General features: G+C 46.4%; 1 protein-coding gene across 1 annotated transcript; it reads left to right on the forward strand.

Annotated features, from left to right (window-relative positions):
- Nucleotides 1–6,949: 6,949 nt before the first annotated feature.
- Fam32a (family with sequence similarity 32 member A) lies at nucleotides 6,950–8,750 on the forward strand. The gene is made up of 4 exons (XM_055597366.1): nucleotides 6,950–7,071; nucleotides 7,145–7,286; nucleotides 8,360–8,413; nucleotides 8,552–8,750. Exons 1-4 carry the CDS (start codon nucleotides 6,998–7,000, stop codon nucleotides 8,618–8,620), a joined length of 339 nt encoding a protein of 112 aa, XP_055453341.1. The 5' UTR covers nucleotides 6,950–6,997; the 3' UTR covers nucleotides 8,621–8,750.
- Nucleotides 8,751–10,170: the final 1,420 nt, after the last annotated feature.

A 10,170-nucleotide genomic window follows, 5' to 3' on the forward strand; every position in this document is an offset into this window, starting at 1 on the left:
TATGTGCTGGGGATGTAACTAGGTAGTCTCATCTGGGAGCACCTTCACCTGCTGAGCCACCTGGCTGGCTTCCTTCATGCCTAAAAACAAACAAACAAAACAGGTTCTCATGTAGCCCTGGCTGTTCTGGAACTCTCTATGTATACCAGGTTGGCCTTGAACTCATAGAGAGCTGTTGTTGAATATTAATATTTATTATTGATTTATCTTTCAGTTAAACAGTGGTTATTCCTAAACCAGCTGTATACCCAAATCACCAACACAGAGACTAGTATTTATTTAATTAACCTAGACCCCAATGCTGGGCAGTAGTTATTCCACAAACCAACCCTGGCATACAAGCATACACACACACACACACACACACACACACACACACACACACACACACAATTAATGAATGAAGAAAGAGAAAGAGAGAGAGAATCCTGCTTTTCCCAGGCACCCGAGCAGCTTGGCCTCAGAGGTGACTGAGCCACTTTGGAGACCTTTACCCACATTCCTGTGAAGCTGTGTGTTCCTGAGGCAGTGTCTTGACTTCTCTGAGCTTTTGGTCCCTTCTTTATAAACTAGGGATGCTGACAAGATGACAGTAGCAGTGACTGGTACTCTGAATGGATTTATTTCAGTTGGTCTCTTTCACAGACAGACAATCCTTTAGGCAGAACAACCTCATTGTACAGACAGTGAAATGGAAGTACAAAGTGTCAGTGTTGACCTTGACTTTTTAACAAACCTACTTTACTTAGGGTCATTAAACACTTCTACTTCCCTTCCAATCCCCAACATCAGGTAGGAGGGAAAGAAGGTTAGGAGGACAGGGGGCAGAGTTCTCTCTGTTACTTCCTGTTGGGTAGGGTTGTAGGATTCATTTGGGAGCAATACCTTACCAGTCGTCCAGAAGTCCAGGTGACCAGCAAATCAGCAAACAGCAAATGCAGCAGCAGAACGAACCAGCAGCAAGCAGTCCTCCTCCAGGCAGCTGCTCCTCCTTCCTCTGTCATATTTATACAACTCAAAGTCCTCAGAATTCAACTAATTCCTCCTGGCAAAGACCACACTCCTCACAAGACACTTCACAGATGTGACAAACTAAAATCTTCAGCTTGGAATTTTAACAAAACCGTGTTTACACACCATAAACCAAAACATCCACAACAGCACACTCTACCAACCAAGCCCCAGGCTCACCCCTTACCACTGTCTCTGGTTTTGGTTTCTGAGACAGGGTCTCACTTGGTAGCCTAGAGATGGCCTGGAACTTTCCAAAATTCTCCTTCCTGTCTCAGCTTCCTCGACGCTAGGATTATAAGTATTGCACCACAAACATGCCCTATTACTCCCCACAATTTGTTGACCTTTTCCAACAACCCCACTTCTGAAAACTGTTTTACACGCACACTTTAAATGACCCAACTGATCTAACAAAACGCCTTTGCCAATGCTCCACACACCCCCTTTGTGGTTTCTGCCTTCACTTGCTGAGAACTGGAAGATGCCAGGCCTTTCCAAGCAGAGCTCACAGCTCTGAGCAAACCAGCACAAAGGTTCCTTAATGGGTGCTGCAGTTTCTCTTCAGGATCTGTATGTGGAAGTTTCTTGAAGGTCTGTTTTCTTTTTAAGTGTGTATGTTTGCAGAGGCCAGGAGAGGGGGTCAGATCCCCGAGAGCTGGGGTTACAAGTGGCTGGGAGCCACCATGTGGGCATTAGAAACAGAATTAACTATCTCTTCAGTCCAGACATGTGGAACTGAAACGAAGAAAAGAAGAGAAAGGGGAGGAAAGAAGGGACCAAACTCCACTGAGGAGAGGCTAAGTGTCACAACACTTCAGGAAGAAGCAATAAGTTCAAGAGATCTATGGCAGTCTGGTGGTGGTGACACACGCCTTTAGTCCCCCATGCAAGGAGGAGGCAGGCGCACCTTTGTGAATTCCAGGCCAGCCTGGTCTACAGAGCAAATTCCAGACCAACCAGCACTGTTACATAGAGAACCCTGGCAAGAGAGAGATCTATGGTACAACATGTGACTATAATTGATGACAATAGTTAGCTTTCTTTTGTTTTTGAGACAAAGTCTCACGATGTAGCCTGGCTGGCATCAAACTTGCTACATAGAACAGGCTGGCCTCAGATTTAGGGAGATATCTGTATGCCTCTACATCTGGGGTGCCGGAATTAAAGGTGCACACCTTCACAAATGTATTGTTTGTGGTTTTGTCCTCCCCTGTGGCCTGGAACTTGCTATGTAGACCTTGATTCTCCTGCCCCTCTGAGTAGTAGGATTGCAGGCCAGGACCACCACACCTGGCTTGTTTTTAAATCACTGTATGTTATTGTGAAAGGGTTAGGCTAACTTTGTAACCTGTAAAGCCTATAGTTTTGAGTTTTAGGTCCAGGTTAAGCTAAAGCCTCTTAGTACCTTTCCAGAGAATGGAGAAATGTGACCCTATCTGTGAGGACAGATATATAAAAGCAAGCAAGCAATGACCTTCACTCAGCAAAAAGAACGACCAGACCCTTGTCTTCGAGATAATGTTTCTTAGCAACCAACCCAGACGGCCCCAATTCTTCTGAGTAGCTCCTGACCTCCAGCCAAGAGCCTGCAGCCCTAATCTTCAAGGATGAGCTAACCACCCCCACCTTCAATTGCAGCTGCATCCACACTTGGCAGGACTGGCCAAGCTTGAGCACCTAAGACTAACCAATTATCTTACTTTATAGCTTCCTCATCCAATCCTAAATTGTCAAAACTGCAACTTCAAATCTCCCGCAATTTTTCTTTTAAAAACCTAAGGCCTTTGTCTCCCGGTGCCACTCTTTGCTGACCGGCAGGGGTGACCCCATTACGCAATGGTTAAATTAAACCTCTTGCTTTTGCAACGAGTGGTGGTCTGTGGGAGTTTCTGGGAAGGGCGCGATCTTGAACTCCTGAGCTGTGAGACCCCAGGTCTTACAATTGGATTTACTTTACTTTTAAAATGTGCCGTTTTCCCCGTGTGCCTATATGTGCACCACTTGTGTGCGTATGGATGGTTGTGAACCACCACTGTGTGCTGGAAACTGAACTCTGGTCCTCAGCAACAACAGCTCTTAACTGCAGAGCTGTCACTCCAGCTCCTATTATTAACATTTTTAAGAGATTTTAAGGGTTCTCAACTTGTGCATGTGTACACACACACACAGACGGTGCTGGATGCTGGAAAGATGGCTCAGTAGGACCTATGTTCAATTCCCAGTGCCAACATGGCAGCTCACAAGCATCTGTAACTCCAATTCCAGGGCATCCAACATACTCTTCTGGTCTCCTTGGGCATCAGTCTTACACACACATACATACATACATACACTTACATACATGCAAGAAAACACTCATACTTAACATATATATGCTTTATATATAAAACCAGAGAGTACACACAGAGACATTTTTAGAGCCAGAAACAAAGTCTTCGTTGCTGGCCAGAGAGCTGCATGGTGAACTTGCCCAAACTTTACAACCCCAAGTCTCATCATTTTTTTTTTTTTTTGTATTTTATGCACAAAACCCATATCCTGCCTGACACACTTCAGTTAGCAGGAACAGGAAGAAGTAAAACTACAGAAGTGAAAAAGGTTAGTACATCTAGGGACTTTTCTGGATCCTGGAACTATGGACTAGGTTTTTGATGGATTAGGTCTTTGGTTCCTGTTTTGGCAGGTGTTGGTGCCTCTGTGCTGGTTTTTAAAGTTAAAACAATGCTTGCAACATGGTATCAGTTGTGCTAAGTTCTGGGGAACTGTTACATATATAGTATTAGTCACAGAACAGAACTGATAGAATGAATCCATATATATGTGTATATACATATATATCATATATACATTGTATATGATATGTCATATTATATAGTATCTACATGTATAATATATATATGATTTATTAGAGTGGCGCACAGATTGATTTACCTAGTCCAACCATGGCTGTCTGCCAATGGAAAGTCCAAGAATCCAGTAGTTGTTCAGTTCACGATGCTGGATGTCTCAGCTGGTCTTCAGTATATGCTGGAATCCTGAAGAAGCAGGCTCTAATGTCAGGGAAAGTAAGAGTGTACCAGGAGAAGCTAGGGTAAGCAGGCATGTCCTTTACACAGGCCGCCAGAAGAAGGTGTGGCTCAGATTAAAAGTGGGTCTTCCATCTCAAATGATCTGGATAAAAAGTAGATCTTCCATCACACCAAGAATTAGCTCAGTGGTAGAGCTCTTGCCTAGCAAGTACAAGGCCCTGGGTTCAGTCCTCAGCTCTGGAAAGCCTAGGAAAAAGTGAATCTTTCTACTTTAAATTATTTAATTGAAAAAAAAAAAACTCACCAGGTGTGGTGCTGCACGTCTTTAATCCCATCATTTAGGGAGGCAGAGGCAGGTGGATCGCAATGAGTTCGAGGCCAGCCTGGTCTACAAAGTCCAGGGCAGCCAAGGCTACACAGAGAAACCCTGTCTCGAAAAATAAAAAAGGAAAGAAATCTTTCACAGGTTTGCCCAGGACTTATTTAATTACAGATGTTGTCAGGTTGACAACCAAAAATAGTCATCATAGTCATCACATACAGTTTAATAAAGGAGCCAGGAATAGTGGCTCTGGCCTGTTACCCAGCACTAAGGGGGGCTGAGGCCAGAGAGTCACAAGCTTCAGGTCAGCCTGGGCTATGAGAGATCAAATAACTCCAAAGCCTTGAGAGACCCCCCAGAGGGCCCCAATCTGTTTTGCTAATCTGACTAAAGCCTGCAGCTCTCAGGCAGTCAGTCAGACTAAAGGTTAACACACGGAAGGAGCAACATAGCTCCCACATCTGTCCTCTGACCTTTACTTGCTCAACAGCAGACAAATGATTTGGCAAACCTGAGGAAAAGACCTTAGCAACTCTGGAAAGTCCCTAAATGTTTAGCCAACCCTAAATCCCCCATACCTCCTGAGTCAACCAATCAAATGAGAGGTTACCTCACTCATGGAAATCGCCCTAATCGCCGTTAAATTGAGTGTGCTTGCTCACTTCACAGTCCCATTCTAAGGAATGGTAGCCCCTGCAGAATAAACGCTCCATGCTTTTGCATACTACTTGAGTCTGGAGTCTCTTTTCAGTGATTCTCAGACCCTAACAGTCTACGTAGGGAGACAGTGTTCCAAAGCAGCAGCAGGGTCCCTGATTCCCTGGACACACAGAAGGAGCAACCTCGCTCCCATATCTGTCCTCTGACCTCCCCTTGCTCATTGTAGCAGGGAAATAAACTAACACTCTGACCTCCCAAAATTGCTAAACAAAAATTCCCAGCACGATCACAGTGGCTGGAAAGTAAGGTTGTGCATGGTGGGGCACACATTTGATATCAGCACAGGTGAGGCAGAGGCAGGTGAATCTCCTGGAATTCACACCATTGTGGCCTACAAAGGGAGTTCAAGGATAGCCAAAGCTACATAGTGAGACCCTGTCTCAAAACAAAACAAACCAACTTACGGTCATTTATTGCTACATAGCAAGTCTGAGACCAGCATGACCTCTGTAAAACCCTGTCAGCTGTTGGGAACAAGCAAAAGAAATTTATTCCAAGCTCTACCATTTCTTTTCCAGACTCCATTTAATCATAGGGAGAAACTAAATTCAAGGTCCCAGGCTCTAGGGAAGCTAAGGACTTCCCAACAGCTGAACAGCTTCTGTTGTAAAGAAACAGTTGTCTGAGCCCAGCCACCTCAGGGACAGCTTGTAAGGAGACAATTACCTGAGTCCAGCCATCTCAAAGATATTTTCTCCATCTTCCTGGCATGGAAGATCAAACAAGTTCATGTTCCCAAGCCCAGGGACCTACTCCTATCCTGACTGATGGAAACTCCCTTGCTCAATCCCTTATGTCAAAAGGGGTTATGATGGGACCATGCTAAAGCCTTCCCCACTCCCTTTTGCTTACGACTTCATCCTTTAAATGTCCCTTCATATAGTTCAGCTCCCGAGTCTGTTCTGCAGCCCTGATCTATCAGTAACGGCTTGATTACAATGGATTTTTGTCATCCTCATTCACTTGATATTTGAGTTATGTTGGATTTGAGCAGACCCCACAACATCACCAACAAAGCAAGCTAGGGTACTGGCACACTGCAGCAGTCCAGTTTCCTGCAAATTCCAGATTAATGACCCCACTTATCATGACCTTCTGCCCTTAAACCCACACAAAAATAAGTGTTGTGGCCTGTGAGATCAGGAGGTAAAGGCTCTGCTCTACAACGTTGACCACATCAGTTTGATTCCAGGGAACCCACCGAGCGAAAGGTGAGCCCTGACTCCTGCAAGGTGCCCTCTGATTTCCACATGTGTGCTCTGGCACTCGCATACACAGATGTATAGGTGGATAACTTTAATTTAACTTTAAGAGTTAATCTTTCTTATTTATTAATTTCAAGACAGAGTTTTTCTGTGTAGCCTTGGCTGTCCTGGACTCACTCTGTAGACCAGGCTGGGCTCTAACTCACAGCGATCCGCCTGCCTCTGTCTTCTTGAGTGCTGGGATTAAAGACGTGTGCCACCACGCCAAGCTTTAATGTAATTTCTAAGATTTAACCTTCCTTATTATTTGTTAATGTCGAGACAGGGTCTCTCTACATACTCCTGGCTGTCCTGGAAGTTACTATGTAAACCAGGCTGGCCTCGAGTTCAGAGCTCCTCCTGCCTCTGTCTCTGGAGTGCTGGGTAAATGTAATTTTCTAAATTGGAAAAACAAAGTAAGACTTCGAAGGCCACAAAGCTCGAGCGGGGATCCACTACGACGGAAACGGATGACCAACCACGAAGTGAGGCTTTAGGTCGGCTTCATTATGGCAGGGTTCCCATGATGCCCGAGACCGGAACTGTGCCAGAACTCTGGGCCCTGAAGACGCGTGCGTCGTACCAGATAGCCAATCAGAAGGAAGGGTGTCAGGCGGAAGTACTGTTTGGAAACAAGAAGTGTTTCCGCGGCCCAGCAGGCGGGAGCTATGGAGGCGTACGAGCAGGTCCAGAAGGGGCCCCTGAAGCTGAAAGGCATCGCGGAGCTTGGCGTGACGAAGCGGTGAGGCCCGGGAGCCCGCGGTCTGTCTCCGACCCCGGGCTCCGGCCTCTCTTACTGACCCCGTCTCTCTCAGGAAGAAGAAGAAAAAGGACAAAGACAAGGCTAAGATGCTGGAAGCCATGGGGACGAGCAAGAAGAGCGAGGAGGAGAAGAGGCGCTGCCTGGACAAGCGCACGCCGGCGCAGGCGGCCTTCGAGAAGATGCAAGAGAAACGGGTGAGGCGGGGGCGGGGACCGCGGAGGGTCGGGTAGGAGGGCTGCCTGTTGTGCATAGCACCGGTGTGAGACTTTGGAAATTTTATTCATGGGTGTGAGTGTGTTGTCTGCATGTATATACGTGGTACTATGCTGCCGAAGGAGGCTAGAAAAGGGTAGAATCCCTGAACCTGGAGTTAGAGAAAATTGTGAGCCACCTGTCTTGGTGCTGGCTCTGAAAGAGCAGCGGGAGCTTCTAACCACCGAACTGACGATCTTTACTGTGTAAGAGCATGAAGCATGCTCACATCCATTTCTCTGCTTTTAGCTGAGTTATGACCCTTAAGATTCCTGCCTTCACAGCTGGAGAGATGGCTCAGTGGTTAAGAGCAGTGACTGTTCTTCAGAGGGCCTGAGTTCAATTCTGAAACCACATCGTCTGGTCTTCTACTGTGCTTGAAAATAGAGTACTCATATACATAAACAAGTAAATAGTTGGCAGCCGAGGTGTCTCGGCCCACACCTTTAATCCCAAAGGCAATCGGAGCTCTGTGAGTTTGAGTCCAGCCTGATCAACAAAGTGAGTCCATGACAGCCAAAGATAACACAGAGAAACCCTGTCTCAAAACAAACAAACAAACAAACAAACAAACAGACAAACAAAAGATACTGCTTTCACTTTCTCTCCTTGATGGACTGTAACCTGAACTATCAACCAAATAACCCTTTGTTTTCCCAAATTGCTTTTTTTGCCTGGGTATTTTGTCATGGCAACAGAAATGAAAATTAGGACCCTGGGCTTTCCTTCAGTTCCTGTCTCCTCGGCCTTCCCTCCCTGGAGCCTCTTACTCGGTGGACTCTGCCTCTGTGGGAAATGTTTTCTTTCCAGCCCTGGGCTTTCACTATGGCTCAAGGCAGCGCAGGGCTTCTGCCCATGAAAAATGCTAGGGTTGTGGGGAGACTAAGCAGGCCCCCTCCCGAGTGGGGCAACTGCTTTGGGTGCCTGTGGGTTATGGCTCCCAACCCCCATTTGTGCATCTCCTGCCTGGGCTGTATCAGGCATGGGGACTCATCGTGGTCTCTTCTCTCTTCAGCAAATGGAAAGAATCCTGAAGAAGGCATCCAAAACCCACAAGCAGAGAGTGGAGGTGAGCTCTGAGCCGTGAGCAGCTGTTGGAGCGCATGGTTTGGGTAGTATGAGGCCCCTGGTGGAGCATATGAGATGGGCTGGGCACAGACGAGGGTACCGCCCACCTGGTTCACAGTCATGTGGCCTCTCTTTACAGGACTTCAACAGACACCTGGACACGCTCACCGAGCACTACGACATTCCCAAAGTCAGCTGGACCAAGTAGTCAGTGGGAAAGGCAGGAGGCCCAGCTAATCATGTTGTCCTCTGTGTTTTCTTGAATGTTCAACAACTGTCTAGTACATCGGCTCAGACTAAGCTTTCTGAAATTTGATTAAAGTCGGGCTGTTCTTCCACTGGGTTTTGGTTTCCTATTTGGCCTGCAATGTTGAGAATTGACAAGGTGAGGTCATTTCTGGGAAAGGGGCGTCTGTCTTCACCTGCACCACATGCCAGACAGGTAGCTCCTGTGCGGACCACCACAGAAGCTCCCCCAGTGCTGCTCCATTTGTGGCTACCTGGACATCAGATCACATTTTGCAACAGCCATTTGAAGTAAGGATGGGACACAGGTCTCTGGCACATACCCTGTCCCGCTGCCATGGATGTTGCTAGTCAAACTCAGTTCTCAGTGATGGCACCTGAGGCTCTAAGCATATGGCATGTGGCATGAGCCTGCATGGCATTCCTGGTCTAAGGACACCCAAATGCCAGACATGGCCAGGGCATAGTGCTAGCAGACGTCGTGGGGCAGTGCGAGAGCCCTGGTGCGGATGCTGCAGAGCTGTGGCTTCTAAGGGTCCAGGCGGACCACTTGGAGAACTTGTGCACACATTGTTGAGAGAAGCAGCTTCTGTTGTCATGGGGAATGAATGAATGACAGGAATCTGTGGAGCTGACATGTAGAGAATAAAGCAAGTGCCAGTCATGAAGTAGAGTCTGAATGTTGTCTGTACAGAAAGACCTTTCCATTCTGCCCGTGTCCCTGAAGAGTGAATGCGCAGTGCAAAACTACTTAGTGTAGGGAAAATTCGATGCTTTTGTTTTTTAAGGTGTCTATGTGTTATATAACGTGTGTGCACATGTAGAACGACTTGAAAAAACACTGTCTACCATGTGGATCCTGGGGTCAGATCCAGCTCAGGCCGTGAGACTTGGCTGCCAGTGCTTGCACCCACCGAGCTGTCTCAGTCCAGATGCCTCGTTTATTCCATCTGTGTTCACCCCTGAGGAAGATGGCGTGTGGGGTGTGCATGTATGGTGTCTAGGCCCATTTTGGATTTGAGAGTTTTCCCACATTTGGGGAACGCATTGATTTTGTAATATGTTTGAAATGTTCCAGTGACTTGTCAGAAGTTTGCATACATTTCATTTCTATTTGATTTGCACCTGTGCATATAGCCTGAAGTTGTGTTATGTGGAATTTTATTTATTTTATTTTATTTTATTTTATTTTATTTTATTTTATTTTGGTCTTTGAACATAGTATACAAAATACACAATCTTTTGAAGAATTTTGTGCATGAGACACTTGTGCTGTGAGATTTAGTTGTTTGGGGGTTTGGGGTGGTTGATTTGGGAGGAGTTGGGTTCTTGAGGGGAAGGGCTGAGACAGGGTCTCACTGTGCAACCCTGAAACACTGACCTGAAACACTCTTTAGACCAGGCTGTTAGATTCCTCTTGCTCCTGCCTCTGGAGTGCTAGGATTAAAGGCATGCACCTCCATGCCTTTTTTTCCCCCCGTTTTACCTAATTCTGCAAACCTTCATTCCTAT

This window comes from Psammomys obesus, unplaced genomic scaffold, assembly GCF_907164565.1.
Source record: "Psammomys obesus unplaced genomic scaffold, mPsaObe1.curated_primary_1811, whole genome shotgun sequence".
Taxonomy (NCBI): domain Eukaryota; kingdom Metazoa; phylum Chordata; class Mammalia; order Rodentia; family Muridae; genus Psammomys; species Psammomys obesus.

Coding starts and splice junctions, on each gene's coding strand:
- Fam32a (XM_055597366.1), top strand. CDS start 6,998: ATGGAGGCGTACGAGCAGGTCCAGAAGGGGCCCCTGAAGCTGAAAGGC. Junction 7,072..7,144: donor GAGCTTGGCGTGACGAAGCG/GTGAGGCCCGGG, acceptor CGTCTCTCTCAG/GAAGAAGAAGAAAAAGGACA. Junction 8,414..8,551: donor CCCACAAGCAGAGAGTGGAG/GTGAGCTCTGAG, acceptor CTCTCTTTACAG/GACTTCAACAGACACCTGGA.